At 37.4% G+C, this 26994-nt stretch overlaps 1 protein-coding gene across 11 annotated transcripts in view; it reads left to right on the forward strand.

Moving 5' to 3' along the window:
- Positions 1-244: 244 nt before the first annotated feature.
- The window catches only part of LOC131427388 (calcineurin-binding protein cabin-1-like), a 1620795-nt gene continuing 1594045 nt past the window's right edge, over positions 245-26994 (forward strand). For 10 of the 11 annotated variants that reach the window (XR_009229264.1, XR_009229263.1, XM_058590537.1 and 7 more), the window contains exons 1-4: positions 245-403; positions 454-567; positions 620-1246; positions 1364-1514. Coding sequence is in view for 9 of the 11 variants with exons in the window: in XM_058590537.1 (XP_058446520.1) it covers positions 317-403; positions 454-567; positions 620-1246; positions 1364-1514 (979 nt within the window). In the remaining 2 variants the exon portion in view is untranslated. Of the gene's footprint in view, positions 404-453; positions 568-619; positions 1247-1363; positions 1515-26994 lie in introns of those variants that run through there. The other variant, XM_058590538.1, reaches the window with a different exon arrangement.

Raw genomic sequence — 26994 nt, forward strand, 5'->3', positions numbered from 1 at the left:
AATTACTCGATTATTCAATAATCGAGTATAATTTTGAAACTAATCGATTGAAATTTATTCGATTATTTGGGTTATTAATCGATTACTCGATTATTCATTCGATTATTACTATGGGATTTTTTTAATTATTCGATTAGCTCAATAATCGAATATTAGTTTTAAGCTATTCGATTAAATATTACTCGATTATCTGGGTTATTAATCGATTACTCGATTAATCGATCAATATTACGACATCCCTAGTGGCACCGGGGTGGTATTATCATATATCGTTGGTTATTCGTTAATAATTTCAATTACTTGGTAAAACGGAATAATGTTGCAATTACGTGCACTCAATGAAGATCAGGAAGATAGTTGTAGCAGCAATGAGAATGAACTGCAAGTTACTGGTGAAGCTGAGGTACATTAATTCACAAAATATACTCCATTTTCTATATGCATTTTTTGTAGGAAACAATAGTGGTTATAGAATATTTAAGAGCCTTGAATTTGAAACTAACGAATCAGCAAGAACATGCTTTTCATATATTTTTGGAACTACTTGAAACGGAAATGTTGGATAAGGTATGATAACGAACCGGCATGACGTTCTAATTTAAACTTTTTTTTTAAAAAGACCTTTGTAGACAAAACGGATAAACTGTTTTTAGTCAAGTACAACTGTTATCGGAATGTGGGGCTAATATACAACGAAAAACAACAACAGAAGTTTGCACTAAATTACTTGATTAAAGCAGTTGAAATGGATGAAACGGATATACATACTATGCATTACTTAGCAAATCTAGCCCTCAATATCGATCAAGTTCAGTTAGCCAAACTGTATTATGAAAAATGCATAGAACAGAATCACAGCCATTGGCCTAGCCTGGATGGTATGCTACAAGTGTTTTGTTCATCAGGAAATATTATCGAAGCATTCGCATGGGCAATGCATTGTTTTAGAAAGGATACGCATTATAAGCGTGCTATTCGGGCGTTATCTGAAATTTCGACACGGTTCGCTACCTCTATTTACTTTTTGATAGAGTTATTTGAAATACGTTTCAAACTCGACGGATTTATTGTAACAACTGCTAATACATTGGGTTCAAACCATTTCCCCAGTAAATGTAAGGCTTTCCCAACAAAAAATCAATTGCCAGTTTTTGATTACACAGAAAACAAAATTCACAATCTTGATTGGTTGACTTTAGGAAACTTTCTTCTGCAGATGTATACACATACAAAATCAATAAATCAGGTAAATGATTGACAAAACAAATAACAGTGTGAATTAGAAACAATGTGTTTCATTAATTTGCTCCTTGGCAATTAAGAGAGTTTGCTCAAGCATGATCTTTTAAATTCATTATTATAGGAATGTCCAATTTTGTTTGAATTGAACGACCTTATTGGAAAATTTTTTTTCACGGATACCTTCAAATATCGCAATGATAAAACAACGAAGTCATTACACTCGGCATCCGATATAGTGCTTTCTGGAATCAACATCAAAGCTTCAAACATGGGTTCGTACTTTTTATGAATATGCTTAAGTTTTACTGTCAAAATGAGTTATGCAGATAATTTATTTAATTTACATTGACGAAACAAATTCAAATATTCAAGATACACATTGGTGGCCATTCATAAACAACGTAGACTCTATGGGGGAAGGGGGGCTTAATGAAAGTCTACGTTTGTCTACGAGGGGGGGGGGGGGGGGGGGGGGGTGGATTTTTATGCAAAATTACAAAAATCAGCCAATCAAGCCAGAATAATGTTCCATCAGCTTTACCAGAGACAAGACAGATTCGGAAAAAAGTAAATTTCTAGCATTGCGAAAGTGGAAATTAGCGAAAAAATACACCTTAGAGGAACTACAGTCTTTCCAGTAAAATTGTTCATTTGAATCCCTTTACGAAAACAGGCCCATGCGCTAGGGGGGGGTGAACTTTGTTCCGTCAAATAATCGTTTTTTACTAAATCCCTCATTTCGTTTGAGTATGATTCCCATTGTACCTTTGAACAAAGAAAGTTTTCTACTCTTTCTCGATCTTCCATGTCGATGTTTCTACGGATTTTTTTTACTCATTGCGTGAATTTGAATATAAAATCATAATATAATCATAGGAAGCTTGCTCCAGTAAACCAGTTAGATATACCCTTACATGGTTTGGTAGCTTCATCCGCCGGGTTGTCTTGCGAAGGAAGCCATTTCCATTGGTCCATCGTCGTGGTATCCAGTATCTCCCCAATTCGTTGGGCGACGAACTGTTTGTATTTCCTTTGATCGCTCTTTATCCATGATAGAACAGTTTGTGAATTTGACCATAGCGTGGAACTAGTGATTTTGACTCTTAGGTTGCCCTGCACTGTTTTTAAGAGTATACAGCATAAGACGGCCGCTTGTAACTCCAATCTTGGTATTGATAGCGGCTTAATTGGTGCTATCTTTGTTTTAGCTGCAATTAATCTCACCGTGGTTGCAGTTTTCCCGTAAATGCAAGCAGCAAACGCTTGCTCGGAGGCATCGACGAACGTGTGGAGTTCTATTTCGTTCGAATATCCATCAGTGAAGCATCGCGGTATGTTTATATTCTCTGCTCCTTTAATTCTATTTATCCAACCCTCCCACTGATCGAGCATGTTTCCGGTATCGGCGTCTTCCAATCGTGCGATGTTTTATGCAAGTTTTGCATTAGAATCTTTCCTTGAATTGTTATGTTGGCTAGTAAACCCAAGGGGTCGAAAACACTCATTATAAATGATAATGATTCATCTTTTGTTGGGAGCCTATTTTTATACAGGACGTCTTTTGATAATTTATTTAAATTGATGCGGAATCCGAATTCGTCTTTTTCGGTATTCCAAAATATGCCTAGTACTCTTTCAAGGTCAGATTCGCTTTTTCCAAGACATTTGATTTCCCTATGCTATGCACTCTATCAACCGGGAGATTGGCCGTTATCCTTTTACTGTTTGATATGAAGTTCCGTATAAAGAATTTAGCGTTATCATGGATCTCCATTACTTCATGGATTCGTCGGACTGCTTCCCTTTCATCGTTGAAGCGATCTATGTAATCATCAACATAGTGTTGTTTGGTGACGACCTCTACTGCTTCTGGGTACTGGTTTACAAATCGCTTCGCGGGGACGGGTATAGCGTGATGGGTTAATCGATGCCTTTCACGCAGCCCACCAGGGTTCGATTCCCAACCCCGTACATAGAGTCAGAAAGTTTTTCTGACTCGAAGAGGCGAATGACATTATGGTTAAAACCTCTATAATCAAAACAAAAAAAAATCGCTTCGCATTGTAGTTTTTTATAGCTTGTGTGCATGCTGGTGATGATGTTGAGCCAAATGTCATGACCTGCATCACATATACATCTGATTGTCGGTCGTCCAAATTCCTCCATAATGAAACGTTGTGAGTGTGTCTTCTTGCTTTATTCGCACTTGGTGGAACATTTCCTTGATATCCCCACATATGACGAATGCTCCCTCTCTAAATATTAACAATACCCCATATAGAGATGTCGTTTGGTCCGGTCCTGACAGTTGAACTGAATTTAATGATGTTCTTTGTAGTTCAGCCTTTGCTTCAAACACCAAACGTGGTTTCGGTGCAGTTTTGTTTTTGTTGATGGTAACGAAGTGTGGTGAGCAGAAGATTCTCGGAGCTGGTGTTGCAATTTCTTCGGGTGTTAACTTTCGTGCATAGCCTAAGTTCAGCTTACCTACCAACCTGCTTCAATAACATCACAGAGAGAATCGAGAAAGTGTACATACGTGGGAGAATGATAACATCGATTCAACATTGCAGTGTCAAGCATTTAGCGATGATTGCAAAGCTAACGTCAAGTGTTAAAGGCCGCTCAGAGATGATTTGAGAGATGTGATTAGGGATGTCGTAATATCGATCGATTAATCGAGTATGCGATTAATAACCCAGATAATCGAGTAATATTTAATCGATTAGTTTGAAACTAATATTCGATTATTTAACTAATCGAATAATTCACGCGTTTTTTTTTAGAACGGCCGATAAGCCACCTGTCCACTTCCACTTTCGAAAGAAATTGCAAGCGAGCTATGAAAGATAGAGTATTAACACCAGGCGAATGAGAAAACTTTTCTCTGCCGTTTACTATTATGACTTACTCTCAGCGAGTGCCGAGTCATTCGAAATTACTCTTCAAAGTGAATGCTGATGGATGGCTTATTGGCCGTTGTCAAAAAAGGCGTGAATTAAAACAATCCCATAGTAATAAACGAACGAATAATCGAGTAATCGAATAATAACCCAGATAATCGAATAAATTTCAATCGATTAGTTTCAAAATTATACTCGATTATTAAAAAATCATGTAATTCGAAATTTCCGACATCCCAGATGTGATTTGATTCGTTTCGTGCATCAACATATTGCATCAGATTCTTAAAATTCTTTCTTGTGAGTGTTCGCTATTCACCAGAGTTGTCATATATTAAAATTTATTTGGATCATATAAATTTTTGAACGCAAATACAGATTTTTGTAGCACAATCGATTTTTTTCTCAAGACAGAGTTGCAGTCGCCAAGTATGACTTAGAAACAAGATTAAATTTTAAATTATTATGACCAACCATCTTTGATCGTTCTATCTATTTTCAGTTTTTAATAAAAATTATCGCAACGACAAGAAACACATTTTCGTGTTAAAAAATCAGCACCGCTGTTCTAGTAAACCATTCCATGCTGATGCGTCGCCAGTCCAAAATACGCCAAAAAATCTTTATATCGTCGCACATTTTGCCAGCTAATTCTGTCAATAACTCCTGATTCAGTTTCAAAATTAACGTATCCTCTAAAGGAGCACTTGCAAGTAAACCAAAATGTCGTTAAATGATCAAATCATTGTCATTAGCAGATCAGTTGTGCAAATGAATATAAATCTACAATATAGGAATCACTATTGAATGAACATATAATCAATAGGGTAACTCGTTTCGATGATGCCAAACTCAGCAATCATTTTTTATTGGGTTTTTTGGTTTTATAATATAAAAATAAAATACTTCGTGAGTAACATTTATTCGACCGCGTTTCATAAAGTACAGTTACGTAATGACTAACATAAGAGAGTAACAAAAGAACGTGTGTCCTCACAGTGGTGCCAGTAAGTTTGGAAAGCTAAACTTTCACACTCCTCCTCTTTCCAAACCCAACAGTCCTCGTAGTCTCTCATATCCTGGTCGAGCTAAAGGTTTGGTTAAGATATCAGCCCTTTGGTCCTTTGTTGATACGTAACGGAGTTCTACACTTTGGTCCCACACTTTTTCCCGAACATAAAGGAACTTAATATCGATGTGTTTTGTTCTTTTCGATTCTGGATTCCTGGACATAAAGATGCAACCCTGGTTGTCTTCGAATATCGGAATAGGAGTGGTTAACGGATAGCCGATATCTTTGAAAAGCTTTTTAAACCATACTGCCTCAGAAACCGCTTGCGCTGCCGCAACATACTCTGCCTCAGCTGTAGACAAAGCAATAACCTGTTGTTTCTTGGTTGACCATGAGACCAAATTTCCGAAAACCTGATACAAAAAACCAGATGTGGAACGACGATCACTTGTGTCGTTTGCCCAGTCCGAATCAACGTAGCCCACTAGTTCATCAGCTTCATCATTCTTCTTGTATACAAGCTGCATCGACACAGTGCCTTTCAAATACCTCAGCACTCTTTTTAATAACATCTAATGGTTCTCTGATGACCTGTCTTGATAACGACTAAACAGATTTACTGCTAAACACAAATCCGTAAGAGTTCGGAACGTCCTCGAATCCATCCAGCAACAACGCTGAGGAATCGAAAATATAATCATTATGCCACATTGGCTGCCTTCTCGCACGTGACGATCGATGCTCTTCTTGGATAGGCGGTATGTTCCTTCATCAAATCCAAGCATTGGTTCGCCGTCATCAGTGAGATATTGTTCATCTCCACTCGTTTGATCATTTTCTCTATACGATTCACTCTCAATTTCGTTGGGATCATCACTAGGTGCAGCTGTTTCGTATTCCACAACAGGAATTACCTCTACACCAACCACCAAACGATTCTGAATTCCTGTTTTGTTGTTCATAGACACTCCAGGAAATGATTCTTCATCAAATATAACATCGCGTGACAACATTATCTTTCGTTTTTTAGCATCCCATAGACGATAGCCGTTACCAGAGTATCCAACCATAATGTAGGGATCACTTTTGGGATCCATTTTTCCTCGTTTAGATTTAGGTACATGAGCATATCCGCGACAACCAAATACTCTCAAATTTGAAACAATTGGTTTTTCGCCGTACCAAAGTTCAGCTGGAGTTTGATTTTTCAGTACAGAAGTGAAGCTGCGATTTGTGAGATACGTGGCAGCCATTATCGCCTCACCCCACATCTACGTGGAAAGTTTACTCTCATAGACCATTGAACGTGCTTTTTCCACTAACGTTCTATTCATTCTTTCCGCAGTTCCATTCTGTTGTGGAGTGTATGGCAGAGTGTATTCAATACTAATCCCTTTATCTCTACAATATTTCTTGAATTTTGTCGAGATATATTCGCCTCCTTTATTGCATCGTAGACGGAAAAGATCCTATTTTAGTGGCCACAACAGCTTGACCCTCCTCGGCAAGAGAAACTGGATATGGCACAGATAATTCGCTTTGAACTGATAAAAGTGAATCATCACTGATCATATGATCCGTACAACATGAATCAATCAACCAACGAATAGATCTCGAATTGTTCACAACTTTTCCACTCTCTCGTTGTCTCGTCGCAGAGAATGCAAAGGCTCCACTAAATGACTCCTCCTCCATAGCATCTCAAGACCGACTGAGATTGAAAACTTTTTTCTTAGGAGCCGGTCGGTCCTTTTCAACATCCCGTGGCACAGTATCAATCTTTTCAGCGGTACCATCATTAATCTTGTGTCCTTGTTGCTTGCAACGCCAACACCTTCCGGCAAACTCTCGTTTCTTTGAACTAAAAGAACCAGTACTGGTGACCCCGTGATCACCAGTTTCTCGAGTTTCCTCATCCAGTTCGAAACGTTTTACCTCTTCCATCAAAAGCCGCCCTTTTGCCTTCCGAAGTGTCAAACCATCGAAAGATTCGAGTACAGTTACAACATTTTCGTAAGATCTCGGAAGAGACAACAACAAGTGTGTTACGACATCCGTTTCCGTCAACGCGGCTCCAGCTGTCCGCAAATCGGTCACAATACAATCACAATACAAATTTAGCAAAATGACCCTCCAACGATTGCCCTTCCGCACATTTGAGCTTATTTAATTTCATCCTGAGGTGCCGCTCCTGCACTACTCCTGTCTTGAGGAACACATCACATAGCGCTTTCATCATTCCGTAAGCTGATATTTCTGATCGAACGACATGCAAATGATTCTGGCCAAGAGATTTCACGATGACATTTTTCGCCTTCACATCGACTTTCTTCCAATCTGCGTCAAGAAGACATGCTCTAGTCGGCTCCTTTCCGACATGATCCAACAACTCTTTCTCCGCAAGTATCAAGTCAACACGAATCTTCCAGTCACCGAAGTCCTTGCCGTCTAGTTGCGGATATTCGAATTTTTCTGTAGCCATCGTAATACTGGGCTCATAACCTATTGGGTTTTTTGGTTTTATACTATAAAAATAAAATACTTCGTGAGTAACATTTATTCGACCGCGTTTTATAAAGTACAGTTATGACTAACATAAGAGAGTAACAAAAGAACGTGTGTCCTCACTGTGGTGCCAGTAAGTTTGGAAAGCTGAACTTTCACATTTTTGACAACTGGGAGAAGGAGTTTAAAACTATTAAATCAGAACTGAGAACCATCACAACTTGGTGCCAGCGACGATTTTACAAATGAGAGAGTTCGTATTGGTTAGCGATGATTTTTTTTGTGTAGAATCATTTAACGGATTGCATCATCGATCATGGGATAATCTGATTGAGTGGAAAAAATGAATCTCATGATTGAGTTTTTGCCAGCCTTGCTACCGGTGAACGACTTCCAATGTTAAGAACAATACAAAAAAAAAAAGATTCACAACACAAATAGGGTTACTGAATATTTCTCTGTCTACCCAAATGAGAACAAATATCCCTAAGCACGAAGAGGAATGAACATGATGTCATAGGGTTCACAAATATTGAGGGAAAAAAACGTAATCACTCACCTAATGTGTTGCCATCATCTTTCCAAAGTCCATCCGGACCTTATGACTCGTGAGCTGACTCCCTGGGATGCCCTCGAGCTGACATGGATGACGGCCTGCGAAGTCTCGTAGGAAAACTCGCACTGCTCATGAAGCAGCAGCTGGTCTACGTCGGTCGTGCACGCAACCCGCCGTGTTCACTTGTGTCCCGTGAAGTGTGGCGTGACGTTGCAAATGACACCTGCTCCACCGAACTTCGACCACCTCGATTGCGTCCGATTGACCGGTCTGTGATTTGTGGAATGGATGAATCGATGTCGACGGATGATTCCCTCGAGAGATTCCTCTACGCCTTCCTTGGCACAGGCATGGCGAAATTTGTCGAGTTTTCCCGTGCGACCGCCCCCAGTTGCTGTACCAGCGCTCACAAAATCACTCTACGCTGTGTGATGCGTGAACTATCACGTTCGAGCCACGGATCCCATGCGGAATGCGGTCGGCCGGGTGTAAAGCCTCTGGGACCGTTGATTGATCGTTCTGTCCGATGCCCTGCATACGGATATTTTTCTTTAGCAAGACGAGCGTCGTCTATCCGAGAATGCGAAAAAAACTCAACCTCCCAGCTTCTCCTTCGATTCACTTTTTTAAATTATTTGTCCGTCGATGCACTTGCCACCAACTCACATGCGGTTCCAACCTCGTCCAACACACTACTCTTTTTTCTCCTCTGACTTATGCTTTGTTGGCAGAAAATATTTTGATTTCCAAGTGAGTGTGTGAGGGGTGTTTTTTAAACTCAGTGTGTGATTGTACGCTAAACCTAAACACACTCAATGAACCCAATATATTACTGTAACAATAGTTCGGTACTGCGCTCGTCTTGAGTCTTTTAATATCATCTTGTTGATAAACAAATTTTTTTGTTTATTATTTAAGATATTTCTTTTTTATTCAGGCCTATTTGCGTACAAGCATTACGTGGCCGATTGAGCCGATTTTTCAAATAATTTTTTTTTGAGTTGGATCTCGTTGTCACCCTTTTTCTAGGGGGAAAAGAGCTTCCATTTCCCTCCTGCGAGGATTGAGGGGCACTTCGTTCGTGGTTCGTCTCGTCATCCATTACCGCATCGATTGTATTGTTGTCGATTTACGTCTTCTTTTCGTTGCTAGTTGCTATAGATGCACCTTGTTGTATATTGGTTGCAATTGCTGGTTGGTTGGAGGGTAAGTTGTCAACTGCAGCCGGTGTACTTTGTTCTATAGAGAATACTGATGGTTTCGTTGAAGGGGATGCTTCATTTTTGTTGGCGGTTGTCACAGGTGTACTGTGGTTGCTTGGGGTTTGTGTGAAGGAAGCACCGTTGTAGTTGTCTCCTTGTCCAGTTTATCACATGCCTTACCGTACTGAACAGCTTTTTGGCAATATTGACATGTGGCCATCTGATTGTCATAGGTAACAAGTGATTTGCACGGAATCCTTGTATCTTGACCGAAAATCACATAAGAAGGTATAGGCCTCTTCAAGTGTACACTCAGAAAAATATTATGGTAACAGTTACTATATAGAGGGCCAACCTGACCATGCGAGTATAGTGATTTTCAGCCGACTATTAAATCATATCATTTCAACAATAGTCAAGTTCATGTTTACTATAAATGGTATCGGCTCTAGAATAGTAATATTGAACAGTATATTGTATGAATAACTAATACAATTGAGATGGTTAGGCTAACCATGACCGAATCATTATTTACATTGTAGTTTTCACTATAACCAGAGCCATGGTATTTTTGACATTTCACTTCTAGTTATTTCGAAACTAAAGGCAGTGGTTGATTCAACAATGCTGAAGATCAGCAAAACATGAGCTAATGTTAAAAAGTTTTATGGATTTGAATTCTAGAACAAGAACAACAAAATAGTTTCATTGAATTCTATTTTATTTTTGCATCAAATCAAATGATGATGTGCCTGGTGAAATATTGATTATCAACGTAGACACGGAGCAGCATTGCTTGGTTGCAACTGTTGATCCCAGGCTCTGTTCGGTGAAGTTTTTTTCTGAAGCAGGAATGGGCAGCATGGAAGAAATTAATAGCCAAGTCCAGATGCAAACCTCAATACCCACCTGCCATATATTGTTATTTTTTCCGTCGGATTCGATCGATTTGAATCCGGGAATCGGATGATGTTCGTCGTTTTCATCAATCGCTTGATGTTGTTTCTACAGCGACCGATAACGAATAATAAAAATTATACAGGACGTCGATTTCACTAGAAAACAGTCGTTACCGGCAAAATTGTTGAAAAATTTAATTCCAACGACGGAAACTAGTAAGGCTGCAAAATTTACTCACCTGCAAGACCTTCCAAATTGCACAATATAAGTCACAATATACATTTTTTTCAAATCAATCACTGATGTGTTACGAAATTGTCTGCTGTATTGTAACTTTATGTGACAATAACAAAGTACATCCGTTTATTGACAATTTGTATAGTCAGCACAAATGAAAAACATAGTCGGTTAAAAAACACTATACGATAATGTGCATAAATTCTGTGGATATGGACTACATGAATAGTGTTTTCAAACTTCATAATTTCTTTCAAATCATGTATCTATTTATGGTAACATTATTATACTGTGGACATATTTACATGGTAGCGATAACTATTTAGCTCCTCATATATACCAAGGCTCGAGAGCAATTTCACCTTACTAGAAATTGTGATTTTAACTATTTGTTCTTATGTTTGAGATGACTACCATTGTCAGGATGACCATGCCAGAAAAGTCATAAATAAAAATAGTTTAGTCAAGTCGTAATCTTTGTTGTCTAGTAATTTATACAATACAGATGGTGAATAGTCATATATCATGATTGTTGCTACTATTTAAACGTATAGTTGAAATGACAATGAAAAACAGGCTACGGTTACTATGGTATTTTGCTCAGTGTATGCATAATAAACGTACGCCATTTAGAATACCGGGGAAAAAATTCTTCCACTTTTCTTTTTCGATAGAGAGAATCTCTCCGTATTGGGGCATAGTTTTGCGAATATAAGAATCGGTGACGCTTGAGTGAAGATCATGAACACGCACTTCTACAGCACTATCATCCATATATACTGGAATGTTGTACTTAATGTTCTCGTGCTCCACATAGTGCACATTGTTATTGTCTTTTGCGAATTAAATTGCATCCAACTCTTTATAAAACTGGATGTAAACAACATTATTCGTCTTATTGCATTGAAGTAAATGCACACGTTTAATGTCAAGATGTATTTGCTCCCTAAGCAAACCTTCAAGTTCTCGTATCGACGGTCGAATTTTGCACTGCTTGAAGTCAACAACAATTGTATTCTTTCGTGTCGGCGGTAGCTTTTGTTCGTTTGGTTCACTCATTTTCGAGGTCTATTATTCACTACACAATACTGTACTTGGTTTCTTCTGTCCCCAACGTAAGCGGTTTTGTTTTATCGACTGACTTGGATGAGATGTAAAACCGAACTGATAAACAAAATTTATCTAGATCACTTATTAGGTATTTATAATAACACTAAGGCTGTGGACCATATCCATACCGATCAAAAACAACAACGAATTGATGATTCTGAGCAGTGTTTGGAGCTGTTATATCGAAAAAAAAACGATTTTTTCGTCGATATATAACAATGGACGAAACATGGCTCCATCACTTCACTCCGGAGTCCAATCGACAGTCAGCTGAGTGGACTGCACGCGATGAACCGAACCCAAAGCGTGGAAAGACTCAACAATCGGCCGGTAAGGTTATGGCGTCTGTATTTTGGGATTCGCATGGTATAATTTTCATCGACTACCTTGAAAATGGAAAAACCATCAACAGTGACTATTATATAGCGTTATTAAAGCGTTTGAAGGACGAAATTTCAAAAAACGGCCTCATTTGAAGAAGAAAAAAGTTTTGTTTCATCAAGACAATGCACCGCGTCACAAGTCGATGAGACCATGCTAAAATTGAACGAATTGGGCTTCGAATTGCTCCCTCATCCACCGTATTCTCCAGATTTGGCCCCCAGTGACTTTTTCCTGTTCTCGGACCTCAAGAGAATGATCGCTGGTAAAAAAATTAGAAGCAATGAAGAGGTAATCGCTGAAACTGAGGTCTATTTTGAGGCAAAGGACAAATCGTACTACAAAAATGGTATCGAAAAGTTAGAAGATCGCTATAATCGCTGTATCGCCTCTGATGGCAATTATGTTGAATAATGAAAACGAATTTTGGCAAAAAATGTGTGTTTCTATTAAACGATACGAACTTTTCAGCCGAACTGTTAGGATATTGTTGAAACGTTCACTCGGGAAGTTAATGAGTTTAGTGGTGCATCCGAGCATCTTGAAATCGGAACATACTGAGTCGCGCGCGAATAATACCAATACTGAAATTTTTACTATCAGGAATCAGAACAAATTGGCTCAAATGGCACGTTCCCCTTGATATTTGGAGATTAGTATTCAGTAGTACTAACTACCAATTGCCCCGAGTTGGCGGTTCAATGCATAGGATGCTGGTCTTACAAGCCAGTTGTCGTATTTTCGAGCTCCGACCTGGAAGGATTCTTAGTGTCAGTAGGATCCATAGTACTAGCCATGCAATGATTCTGTACGCTAAGAATCGGCTGCGAAGTCTGTTGAAACAGAAAGGCCAAATTCCACAAAAGGAATGTAATGCCAAGACTTTGCTTCAAACTACCAATTGAAAACTTTGCTAGGATCTACAAAAGATCCTACTGATAAATTGAAAAAATCTGGGGTATATGAAATTTCATGTGATTGTGATAAATTATACATTGGACAAACAAAGAGAAAAATAGGTACCCATTTCAAGGAACACATAGCAGAACTAGGGAAAGCATCTATGGATATGGAAAGAGGATTATCCCACCATTTCAAGTAAAAGTAGCAGAACATGCCTTTTCCGAAAACCACGAATTCACTACTAATGACAAATTTCTAACCCATGCAAATTAGATAGAGCTGAAAGTTTAGAAATTTTCAAACATAATTCCACTTCCTTACTAAACAGAGACAAGGAAATATGTCTTCCTGGCTTTTTAAGTTAATATCTACACACAGGGGACAAACAAGCATAGAAAACACTTAACCTCTTTCTACCCTAAGCAATTTTCAAAATATTTCTACCTGTTGTTAAGAATCTATCTACCTCCGTTTCATATAAAAGGAACAACTATGCAGCATTATTTCAATTTACTTAGAAACCTGATACACTGATGAAGAATGTAATTAGCATTCGAAATACGTATCTGGGATGTGACGCCTTTTATACATGTTTTTTAAAAGTGTTGTTGTGATACATACTGAATGTGTATAGCGACGTGATATACTTATAGTAGAATCCAATGGTTAAAAAATTTTTTTTTATTCTATCATACTTTTAATGTTTAAACACTTGTAATGATGATACACATGTGAAACATTTATTATTCTAAACCTCTTTCTCTGCCTCCTCGTTTTTGCTGGTTCCTCTGGTATAACTTATTCGACTAGTGGGTCGCAGGTTGAAACTAGGTGGTATTCGAGCAGTCGGTGTTGAATAGTCGTACCGCACGCGTATAGCTCTTGGCTCCTGGAATCTTTTCTGGCTACCTAGAGTTTCATTGATTCAAGGCTTCAGTCTTTTTCAAGGCTATCTGAATCACTAACTAAGTAACTAAGTGATACAAAGAATGATATTAGAGTGACTAAGTGATACAAAGAGTGATATTAGAGTGACTAAGAAATTAATCAGCCTTTTTTAAGGCTAGCTAGGAGTCTAATCGAAGACTAATTTAGCCTAGTTAATTTAATTTAAAATTTCATTAATTTCAAAAATGCCTGCGTCCAACCGGAAAGACAACAAGCCTAAGGCTAAAAATAATTCAATACGGAATAAATCACAATCCGTTATTCAACATTTTTCTAATAACATTCACGATCTTATAGAATCTGAATGTAAAAATAAAAGACAACGGACGGATTTCCCTTCCGTTGATCCTATGCCGTCTAACAATATTTACGAGATTCTCCCTGAATCCGATTGTAGCGACATAGAAGAAAATTCTTCAAAAATTCACAAAATTTACGCTTGTCGTTCTGGGAAGAAACATCAATCTATGCCACCAGTGACGGTGATGATTTCCGAGTTCAAAGCATTCCGTACTGAGCTTTCTACTTTTTTCCCGGAAGTAAAAGTCTCATTTCAAATCGGACGAAGAGGAGAATGTCGAGTCTTGGTGGATGGATTGGAAGATTACGAACGTCTTGTTCGATATTTGTCCAAGAAACTTCTGTCCCGGGTTGGCGGTTCAACGCATAGGATGCTAGTCTCACAAGCCAGTTGTCGTATGTTCGAGCCCCGACCTGGAAGGATTCTTAGTGTCAGTAGGATCCATAGGATCCATAGTACTAGCCATGCAATGATTCTGTACACTAAGAATCGGCTGCGAAGTCTGTTGAAACAGAAAGGCCAAATTCCACCAAAGGAATGTAATGCCAAGACTTTGACTTTGCCAAGAAACTTCATAAATTTTATTCATATGATATAAAATCAGACAGACCCTTCAAGGCTGTCTTGAAAGGATTATCAAATGATCAAAGTATTGATGAAATTAAAAATGAACTAAAAGAATTGCTTGGTTTTCCCAAGTAATACTTATGAAAAAAGAGCGAATGGTACTTCTAAACCACGCTCTGGAATTTCCCATGAACTTTACCTAATACACTTCAATGTAAGTGATGTAAACAATTTGAAAACTTTTGAAAAAGTACGTTTCATTTCCCACATTAAAATTCGTTGGGAACATTATAAACGGCATAATCGTATTGCAAACTTAAAGCAATGTCGTCGTTGCCAAGGCTTCGGTCATGGAACCAAAAATTGTCATATGGATATACGGTGTTTGAATTGTGGTAAATCACATTCGAAAGACGTTTGTCAAATGAATGAAACCACTGATAAATTTTCATGTTCAAATTGCAATGGAAATCATAAATCCAATTATTTGAAATGTCCTGTCAGGGAAAAAATTTTAAACGCTCGTTCGCTTCGACAACAAGTCAAATCAACGACCTTAAATTTACAGAACATACCTGAAAATCAAAAAACCGTTACAAATGCCACGCCTAATTCTTTTAAGGCACTGATTTCTTCGAAACAAAAAACAGGTACGCCTGCCAATTCGTCTTCTAACGAAAACAATTTATTGACAGGTAGATCGACCTCGTCATCATCTTCTTCTAATGTCAGTTATGCTGGTATATTAGGTAGAAATCTATCACCTATTTCTTCCAATGTAAATAATCAAAACACAGGACCGCCTTGCAGTTCTTCTTCTAACGAAAACAATTTATTAATAGGTAGACCGGCCAAATCATCTTCTTCTAATGGCAGTCTACCTACAAATATTCCTTCAATGCCATTCGCTTCTTTGAATGAAGTCGATTTAGGCGATATAACTGAAAATAAAATGATCTACCTACAAGATCAACTTTTTCAAATGATCATCCAAATGAATTCGACTTCATAACTTTTTGAAGCATTTCAAATCGGATGGAAATTTGCAAATAATATTATAATGAATTTAAAATTTAACAGTGATGTTAAATAATTATTTGAATATTTTAAATTGGAATGCTCGATCTTTGAAATCAAGTGAAGATGAATTTTATAATTTTCTCAAAGTTCACAAAATTCATATTGCCATTGTGGCAGAAACTTTTCTTAAACCAAATGTCAAATTGAAAAGTAATCCACATTATGTGGTTCATCGATTTGACAGGTTTACTGGAATGGGTGGTGGAGTTGCCATTTTTGTCCAACGGCAAATTAAACATCGAATTTTGCCTTCTTTAAATTCTAAAGTTATTGAAAGCTTGGGAATCGAAGTTGAAACCATTCATGGAATTTATTTCATCGCTGGAGCATATTTGCCATTCCAATGCACCGGCGAACAATTAAATTTCTTTAAAGGCGATTTGCAAAAACTTACAAGATATCGATCGAAATTTTTCGTAATAGGGGACTTAAATGCTAAGCATGTCCAGTGGAATTGTAGGCAAAATAACAGTAATGGTAAAATACTTTATAATCAACTCTCAGCTGGTTACTTCACAGTTCTTCATCCCAGTAATCCGACTTGTTTCTCTTCCGTGAAAAACCCGTCTACAATTGATCTGGTTCTAACAGATCAAAGTCACATTTGTAGTGAACCGATTACTCATGCTGACTTTGACTCAGATCATCTTCCTGTAACATTCAGACTTTCCAACGAAGCTATAATTAATCCAATTAGTTCTATTTTCAACTATCATAGAGCTAATTGGTTGGATTACAGATCTCACATTGATAATCATGTGGATCATGAAACTATTTTAGAAAATTCTGCGGACATCGACACAGCAATTGATAATTTGAATCATTATATTATCGAAGCTAGAAATCTTTCAGTTCCCAAAGCTCAAACTAAATTAAATTCTCCTATCATCGATGACAATCTTCAACTGCTCATTCGGTTGAAGAATGTTCGTCGACGACAATATCAACGTTCTCGTGATCCTGCTATGAAAAACATAGTTAAGGATTTACAAAAAGAAATTAAACATAGATTTACTCTTTTGCGAAATGAAAATTTCGCTAAAGAAGTTGAACAAATTCAACCATATTCTAAACCTTTCTGGAAACTTTCTAAGGTTCTCAAGAAACCTCAGAAACCAATTCCTGCTTTCAAGGAAGGAAATCAAATACTTCTTACAAATGGTGAAAAAGCTCAAAAACTTGCTCAGCAGTTCGAGAGTGTCCACAATTTTAATTTAAACGTTGTGAGTCCTATTGAAAATGAAGTCTCACTGAAATATGATCATATTTCAACCCAAGTGTTATCACACGATGACATTATTGAGACGAATTTTGATGAAATTAAATCAATTATTAGGAAACTCAAAAACATGAAGGCTCCTGGTAATGATGGAATTTTTAATATTCTTATTAAAAATCTTCCCGATGTTGCCTTGAGACTCCTGGTTAAAATTTTCAACAAGTGTTTTTCATTAGCTTACTTCCCAAAAAGATGGAAAAACGCTAAAGTAATTCCTATCCTAAAACCTGATAAAAACCCAGCAGAAACATCAAGTTATCGCCCAATTAGCTTACTTTCTTCTATCAGTAAACTCTTTGAAAAAATTATCTTGTTGAGAATGATGACTCATATAAATGAGAATTCAATTTTTTTCCCAGAGCAGTTTGGATTTCGTCATGAACATTCAACTACTCATCAACTTGTCAGAGTAACGAACATGATAAAATCGAATAAATCTTCTGGGTTATCCACTGGAGTTGCTCTTCTAGACATAGAAAAAGCATTCGACAATGTTTGGCACAAAGGTTTAATAGCAAAAATGTCTGATTTCCAGTTTCCTATTTATTTGATCAAAATGATTCAAAATTATTTAACTGATCGTACTCTTCAGGTTAGCTATCAGAATTGTAAATCTGAATTGCTACCCGTACGAGCCGGTGTTCCGCAGGGTTCGAGTGTAGCTCCAATCTTGTATAATATTTTCACTTCTGATCTTCCAAATCTACCCGTTGGTTGTCAGAAATCGCTATTCTGTGACGACACAAGTCTGTTAGCCACAGGTAGAAATCTAAGAGTGATCTGCAGTCGCCTACAAAGAAGTTTAAATATTTTCAGTGATTATCTGTCAAAATGGAAAATTAAACCAAATGCAGCAAAAACGCAATTAGTTATCTTTCCTCACAAGCCAAGAGCTTCTTTTCTTAAACCAAACAATAATCACATTCTCAAATTGAATGGCTTGGAATTGACATGGTCTGATCAAGCTAAATACTTAGGTTTAACGTATGACAAAAAACTCACTTTCAAGGATCACATTGAAGGAATCCAGGCAAAGTGTAATAAATATATTAAATGTTCATATCCTCTTATAAACAGAAATTCTAAGCTCTGTCTAATAAACAAATTTTCAGACCAGCCATGCTTTATGCGGTACCAATTTGGTCAAGCTGTTGTTCCACCAGGAAGAAAACGCTTCAAAGTATTCAGAATAAAATTCTGAAAATGATTCTGAAGCGTCCTCCCTGGTTTAGTACAAATGAGTTACACAGACTCACAAATATAGAACCATTAGATGTAATGTCACATAATATTATAAGCAAATTCCGACAAAAATCGATGCAATCTTCAATTGAATCGATTCGCTCTCTGTATTAGTTAGTAAGTTAGTATATAAGTTCCTTTTCCCCATTACACAATACAAGTAGGTTTAGAATTTTCCCTACACAAAAATCTCAGAATTGCGGAAGCAAATGATGTCTTCATGGTAATAATCAAATCATATTTATATATATAGGGCTGAAAAGTCACCACTTGTGGCTGAACACCCAATTTAAATCTTAATTATTTAATTTTAACTCATATTCCAATAAATAATTATTAAAAAAAAAGGTGGTATTCGAATAATGCTGGCTGGTATCTTGATGTTTTCTGAGTTGCTTCGCCGTCTTGTCAAGCGTTGCCAAACTCGTAGACACCCGTAACGATAAATTATGAACTGGATCACTGTCATCAATAGTATAAGTGACATTGTTGATATTCCCTCGTCAGATATAATCTCTTTCGGGTTGGAATTATCATCGTCGAAGATGTTCTTGAAGAGGTTGTACCAAAATGAATTTTTCGATCTTCCCTTACTACGGAGCGGGTTTGCTTTGGAGTCGGAATTAGTAGTATTCGTTGATTCCGGCCACACAATATCCGTCTTTGGTTTGAAATACGCATACGATTGTTTTCGCCTGCTATTCTCGCGCGTAGTATTGTGCCTTTAATTTCTATTTTACACGTTATAATTGCGGATTCACATGGTGGTGGTAATACGGAATTATTACAATGTATTAAAACCCGAGAGCTTTCTGGCAACATGTGAATGAGCAGAGGAAAGAATTTGGGTTACCCTTGTCAATGAACTTTGGAGATCGTACTGGTTCGTGCACACAGGAAATCTGCCAGATGTTTGCGGAAAAGTTCTCTACGGTTTTTTCAAATGAAATCTTGCAGCCGCTGCACTTAATGTTCCCCTGTCTAATGACTCATTGAACTGCATAAACATTGACGAAGACTCAATACGGATGGCAATTGCAGGAATGAAAGCCTCAACTTCTCCAGGCCCTGACGGAATACCGGCAGTTATTCTTAAAAAGTAATCGCTCCACTTTGCCAATTACTTCGAATGTCTCTCGCTGCAGAAGTTTTCCCCAATTTATGGAACGCTTCCTTTATGTTCCCAGCCCATAAGATAGGCGATAAAAAGGATATGAACAACTACCGCGGTATTACTTTTCTCAGCGCTTTACCAAAGCTGTTCGAAAAGGTTATACTGACACAAATTTTCAATCACTGCAAGCAATATATTGTCGATACTCAACACGGCTTCATGCCTAACCGCTACTATCGTTTTTGTCTTATGTGATTGATGCAATGTCTAACGGTTCACAAACGGACGTTATCTATACAGATCTATCCTCCGCTGTTGATGTAATCAACCTCGACATCACGGTTGCTAAATTGGACAGACTTGGATTCAGTTCGAACATTCTTCGTTGGTTACAGTCATATCTTAGGAATCGTCGTTTAGCAGTTAAAATTGACGATCATACTTCCGGAGAGTTCCTCGCATCATCCGGAATACCACAGGGAAGTCATCTCGGATTGTTAATATTTTTACTGTGCTTCAATGATGCCAATTTTGCTTTGAGAGGTCCTCGCTTATCATATGCTAATGATGTCAAGATCTATCACATCATCCGCAACTTGAAAGACGCAGCCTTTCTCCAGTGACAATTGTTAATCATTGCAGATGGGTGTAAAGTTAACCGTATGATTGTAAATCCCGTCAAGTGCTCGGCCATTACTTTCACGAGGAAAAAATGCCATTGCATGTCGAAATTATCACGCGTTTGATAATAACAGATTTATTCAACGGTAGGATCGACTGTCCCGTTTTGCTCAACGAAGTTAATATTAATGTGCGACCCAGTACTCTCCGCAACAGTGCTTTTCTTCGACTTCCTATACGACGTACCAACTATGGCGCAAACGGTTCTATTACTGGTTTATAGATCGTTCAACCGTCTTTCATCTGGGTATGATTTTAATGTGTCAAATACAAATTTTCGGAATATTATTAGGAATTATCATTAGGACCAAATTGTGTCTGTTGATTGTAAGTAAATGAATAAATAAATAAATAGACGAAGGAAAGAATTTTGTTTGCCATCGCAAATGCCATTCGGAGATCGTATTGGTTCGTCTACTCAAGAAATTTGCCAGCTGTTCTCGGAAAGGTTCGCAGGAAATAGAACGCGCTGCGAATAATGTTCCTGTATCCAATTATGCTTTGCACTCGATCAATATAGACGAGGAATTGATACATACGGCAATCGTTCGTATGAAGGATTCAACCTCTGCAGACCCAGACGCCATAGCAGTAGTCATCTTAAAGAAATGTTCAACCGGATTAATTTCCCCCCTTTGCCGTTAACAACTACCGTGGTATAACTTGTACAAGCCCTAACTTCAAGCTGTTCGAAAAAGTAATACTGACATCAATTTTCAATCTTTGCAAGCAGTATATCGATGATTCCCAACACGGGTTTATGCCTAAGCATTCCACAACCACCAATCTATTATCCTTTACATCTTACAGAACCAACGCCATGTCGAATGGTTTTTAACTGTTATTGATTACAACTAAGAAACTTGTTTCAGAAATCGTTGGACGAGACACGGGGTGTCCCCAATTTCCAATGGATTGTTCAACATAGAGCCTGTAACACTTTTGCTGAACTTCTTGCTCAAACGCGAAAGTGGGTACTATCTCCTACTTTTCACTTGTTGAATTAAGAAATAATGATACTGAAAATTGTAGCTTATTCGGAATGAAATCGAACTCAATTTGAAGCAACCTTTTCGTGCAGCTCAAACTGCAAATGTAATTCATAATTAATTTACCACAGAAGAAATAGTTCTTCCTATCTTCTAGCACACTTTGCTAACTTTCACTATACATTGCTAACCTCCACACTTTGCTAACTACGAGTTCTCTCCGGCTAGATTCAATAACGTAACATATTATCAATTCGAAACTTTGTTTTAATTACTTACGACCTACAATTATTCGATATTTTGTTGCACCGACACCTTTAGTAAACTAATCGTTTTACAATAATTTAGTGGTATAACTTTTTCACTCACTTGAACAACTTTTTAATCCACGCTAACTTGCATTATTTAAGCTAAAAATATTTCTGCACTGAGATTCCCGGGTTTTCCCGATGAAACCAAATTCTAGACTTTTTCCCGGTCACTTATAAAAGCAGGCGTTATGAAAGCTCCCCAAAACAATCGTTCGATGAAAGAACTCCCCAGAACTTCAAGACTCATTGTATGTATCGAATGCATGCAGCTTAAGGCAATTCGCAAACAACGATACTGAATTCGCTCTAATTTGCTAATATGAGAGTCATCCATATTCCATCACCGAAGTATCGTTGTCTGATACAATTTTATTAGATTTTCCGGATGTACACCCCACCGAGATCCTCCTATTGTTCGAAGAAAATTTACTCTGTTGGCATTTTATTATCATCACACTCCACCTGCTTCCTTGAAAAGACGACCAGCTCTGTTTTCTGAAAAGACGACCAGCTCTGTTTTCTCCGCAGACAATTTGATACCCAAATGAACAGCCCAAACCGACAAATTATCTAAGGTATCTTGCAATTGTTTTTGCAGATCAACAGCAGACCAGACAGCTGTCAATGTCATTCACGTAAAAATTATAGAGGAGCGGACTGTGGGAGACCCATGTAGCTAATTCTGGATGCTGCTAAATCGCCATGTGAAAAATGCATGCGCTTCTCTGACAAAAGGTTGTGTAAATAATTATTTAAAACCGCAAATAAAGTCCATGTGGAGCTTGTCTGAAACAACATCAATGGTAACTGAATCAAAATGAGTGAAGGCAATTTGTATGTCAGACGAAAGTAATGCAAGGCAATCATTCGTTCCTTTATTTATACGGAAACCAAACTGAGCCCAAGCCGTTCGTCTCGACCCAAGTGTCGAGACGTCGAAGAACAATTTTCTGATGCAGGACAACATTGCAATGGGCCTATATGAGTTGTGATTGGAAGCTGGTTTCCGCGGCTTCTGAAAGGCAATAACTTTCACTTACCTCCAGTTAGGTGAAACAATGTTTTGCTTTGTGCGAGGTCAGGCAGATTATTAACCCAGTTGAATTTAATTCTGTTCAACCCAGGAGCGTTATTGTTACAAGACAAGAGTGCTTAAGAAAATTCCATCATTGAAAGGCTATCAATGGAACCATTATTTGGAGTAGACTCCCGAATATTGCTCTGCGTAGGAACAGTCTCCAATGTCTCCAATAGCTACATATCTTGGTCCGAAGTATGCTCTTGTATTTGGTTTCTAAAACCACGAAATTTTCAAAATTCTGAGGAGTTCCTCAGTTTTAAAAACGTCTCGCAAGCATTTTGTTTTACGAGTTTAGCCTCTAAAAACGTTTAGTTTGGGATTGTTCTGCGGCCTCCAGAATCGAACATACGAGGAAGTCGTATTCTTCAAGTAAGGAGAGCTCTTCCATTCAATTTAAAATACTGGAGATACTACTTTGGTATTCAATCCTGCCAATATTTTTCGTCTAATCAAATTGAATATCAGCTGAAGTAGCACTGCAATTGCTACTGCTAATTGAGACGATGATTGGTAAATGATCGCTACCGTGTAAATCAGGAAGTAAGGTGCTGGGGTCCACTAGGAGATTGATAGTACCTATTAGCTCTCTCCGGACTGTACCAGCCTAGATGCCGCGTGGAATCCGGCGGAAAAAATGAACCAAAATGCGACAATTGCAGAAGTTTCTTTTTCCTTTCAGTTATAAGATATTTTCAATGTTTCACTTCTGATTACTCTATTTTACTAAATTATCTCTTTATTCAACCTATCAATTTCCGTCTAGCTTCGGAGAAAAGTTTTATTAGGAATGATTTCTTCTTCCATGTTATTGATTGTCTTTTTGAGGATTATAAAATGAATGATAAAAATCAACCATTGCGCAAATTCGTTTATATTACAAAGTTAATAACAGAGATAACATATATCGGTATATTGAATATATAGTAAAAAACACTTGATATTAATATTAATAAGAGCTGTGGATCAAGACTTCCCGGGACTTCAATATAGGATATTGTTGAAACGTTCACTCGGGAAGTCAGTGAGTTTAGTGGTGCATCCGAGCATCTTGAAACCGGAACATACTGAGTCGCGCGCGAATACTACCAATACTGAAATTTTTACTAACAAATATCCTTCTCTCGTGACACTTGTGGAGTGCGCAGTAGTATATACGGCCTCTAGTAACAACAAGTGTTTCACTAACATCCCTTCCCATTCCTTAGACGATCAACGTTCGGGTCTGGCCGGCGCCGGTACTGATCAATGATTTCTGGGATTACCAGAAGATGTACATTGAAGGATGATTTACCAGTTCCAGGTCGGATCATCTAAAAACTCCCTGTACAATTTCAGCTAATTCCGATCAGTAACGGAGTAGCAACCAGGGGTGGTCGCTCAAGCTCAAGCTACCGTGTAAATCAGGAAGTATTTTCCAGAAGAAATCAAGTCGAATTGAAGTCGAGCAAAGAGATAAATCTAATGCACTTGGACGTGCGGGAGGTCTTGCGATCCGTGTCATACTACCCATATTTATTACTGTCATGTTAAAATTGTTGCAAATATTATTTATTAAAGATGATCTGTTATCATTGTAAATGGAACCCGTGCGAATTGAAATCTCCCAATGATTTCTGGGATTACCAGAAGATGTACATCTCCCATCAATGATTTCTGGGATTACCAGAAGATGTACATTGAAGGATGATTTACCAGTTCCAGGTCGGATCATCTAAAAACTCCCTGTACAATTTCAGCTAATTCCGATCAGTAACGGAGTAGCAACCAGGGGTGGTCGCTCAAGCTCAAGCTACCGTGTAAATCAGGAAGTATTTTCCAGAAGAAATCAAGTCGAATTGAAGTCGAGCAAAGAGATAAATCTAATGCACTTGGACGTGCGGGAGGTCTTGCGATCCGTGTCATACTACCCATATTTATTACTGTCATGTTAAAATTGTTGCAAATATTATTTATTAAAGATGATCTGTTATCATTGTAAATGGAACCCGTGCGAATTGAAATCTCCCAGAATCAATCGTGGAGCAGGAAGGGCTTTAACCATTTCATTAACATTCCTATTACCAAGCCTAAAAAAGATACGCGGAGTACCAAGCCTCAAAAAAAGGTGCACTGCACTGAAAAACCCGAAAAATAGTGTTGTCTACCCAAAGTTATGATGAAAACTGTAGACATATAACCTCAGAAAAGGTGAAACTTTTCACAATGATCATATGTATCTCGAAATTCAAAACGATGACCTTTATATTTTTACACATCATTCGATTGCTAATGATATCAGCTACAATTTTCGCCCAACTACCATTATTGCACTATCAAATGAAAACGTTAAAAAATCGATGAATTTATAAATATATATATGAATTTCTCATTTTTTTTCACATGTTTGTATAGAACTCAAAAATTAAAGCGATGACATGTACATTTTCTACTCCAAAATATTGGAATCATTACAAGAAACAATGTATTGATGAACAAAATTATATATCCGATCAAAGAATCTCAAGAAATTTGGTACAAATACAGAGAATTTCTATTAGTAGAAAAATTTTGCCAAACAAAGTCAAAACTATTAAAATTTATGACATATTTTTATCATTTTAGTTGGAAATTTATTATGAACAAAATTTACAAAAAAACTGAAACTGTGATTTCACTGACAATCTTAAAAATTTTGGTAAATATACCTAAATTCTAAAAATAATTATATTTTTGTATTGGACAAAAGATTTAAACAATTTTTATGCACAACCCAAATGCAATTGATAACTACTAAAATTTTGATTTTGTTTTAGGTTTGCCATAGAATCTCAAAAAATTTCAAAATTTCCGAGTTATATTGCATAGCACAGTGGTCCTGATTCGCAAATTAGGGGGAAAAAACATTTGTGACTTAACCTTATACTTAAGAGCTATGATGTCTTCAAAACAAATGATCAGGAAAGATAAGCCATATTTTGACGTACATGGTATTTGGGTGGCTCTTATTATTAAGGTGATCTAAAACTTATTTTCCGTAAGTGTTGAGATAGAGAACTGCATCGTTCGGCAAAGTTGTAGATAAACTTATATAGAGCAGATTCGCTGAAGACACCATTGTGGTATTTGCAACGATTTTAGTGTTACAGCTGTTTTTAAAGAGCAACAACTTGACCCTCGCCGGGAGTAATTTTACTTTAAGCCCTTAGTATTAAGCAGTATATCTGTTGGATCTTTGTAATCTGTTGATATAAAAAGATGAGGTGGTTTTATGGCTGCTGGAAAGAGAGATTGTAAATTTCAGCTCCAGCGGGCTTTTCCCTGCTCCCAAATAAATAAATAAATAAACTTAGGGTGTTCCTAAAAACATATTTTCCTTTTTTTCCTAAATAACTTCCAATGCCGGTCGGCACCACTCGCCCACCTATCATGTCGTTTGGACATGCGTGGAGTATCGTGATGTCAGATCTCAATCAATAAATTCTTGCGTACTCAAGGTAGACTATCCAATGTCCCAAATCGCGACATTCTTGCTTGCCGTGACCTTTCTTACATGAAACTTCTTTATCATTTCATTAAGTCCATTGGAGTTGCAATTTAAATTTTATTTTATGTTAGACCCCTTTCTCTTCCATGAAGTCAACCAATATCCATCTATATGATATTTAATAAAAGTGATGAACTGATACAAACAAACCTGAAATAGTTATCATGTACAAAATAAATGTATTTTATTTAATGTAATTTATAATAGCAACTCGCTTGACAAAAACAGTGTTTAGATTAACTAATGAATATCAACATACTAATATGATATTCGAAATGTATTAGGTTGAAAGTACTATGTATTGTGTATGCCACGGCGAAGAAATACTTATGTATATTGCCTATGAAAAAAACGTATTTATGGAACAAAAAAACCACTCACCCACCTACCGCTTTACGCAATTAAAGATGATTCCAAAATATTGACAGTGCAGGGTTTCATTCAGTAAATAGCAATCAAACGGAGAGGTTGTTTTTCGAGAGGTAGATAAACTATTGGTGCTAATCGCAAAGGCTGCATTCGGGGCGATTCCAAAGCCAATATTCGGGGCGATTACAGTTTCAGAAGTACCTGGAATAGTGGAACTCACTTCACTGAGAAAGATGGCCCAACCGATCTGAGAATTGTTTCATTCTGTAGGTTACACTAGTTCATGCACTAGCTTTAATGTTTTTTCAAAAATCATACAAAATTGTTTGAAGAATATCATTCCTATTTTGTATTAGAATAAGAGAGATATGAGAAAGGCATTATTACACCACTAGGTTGATAGAAACAGGTAATTTCGTGAGATTTTTTCTGTTATATTCGTAATCCTACTTTTCTGAGTTGTAAAACAAGTATATGATAGATTTTTGAGTGGAATTGGTTTAATGATTATCAACACAGGAATCCAACAACAACAATTGGGGTGGGGGGGGGGCACAT

The sequence above is a fragment of the Malaya genurostris genome, chromosome 2 (assembly GCF_030247185.1).
Source record: "Malaya genurostris strain Urasoe2022 chromosome 2, Malgen_1.1, whole genome shotgun sequence".
Classification (NCBI taxonomy): Eukaryota; Metazoa; Arthropoda; class Insecta; order Diptera; family Culicidae; genus Malaya; species Malaya genurostris.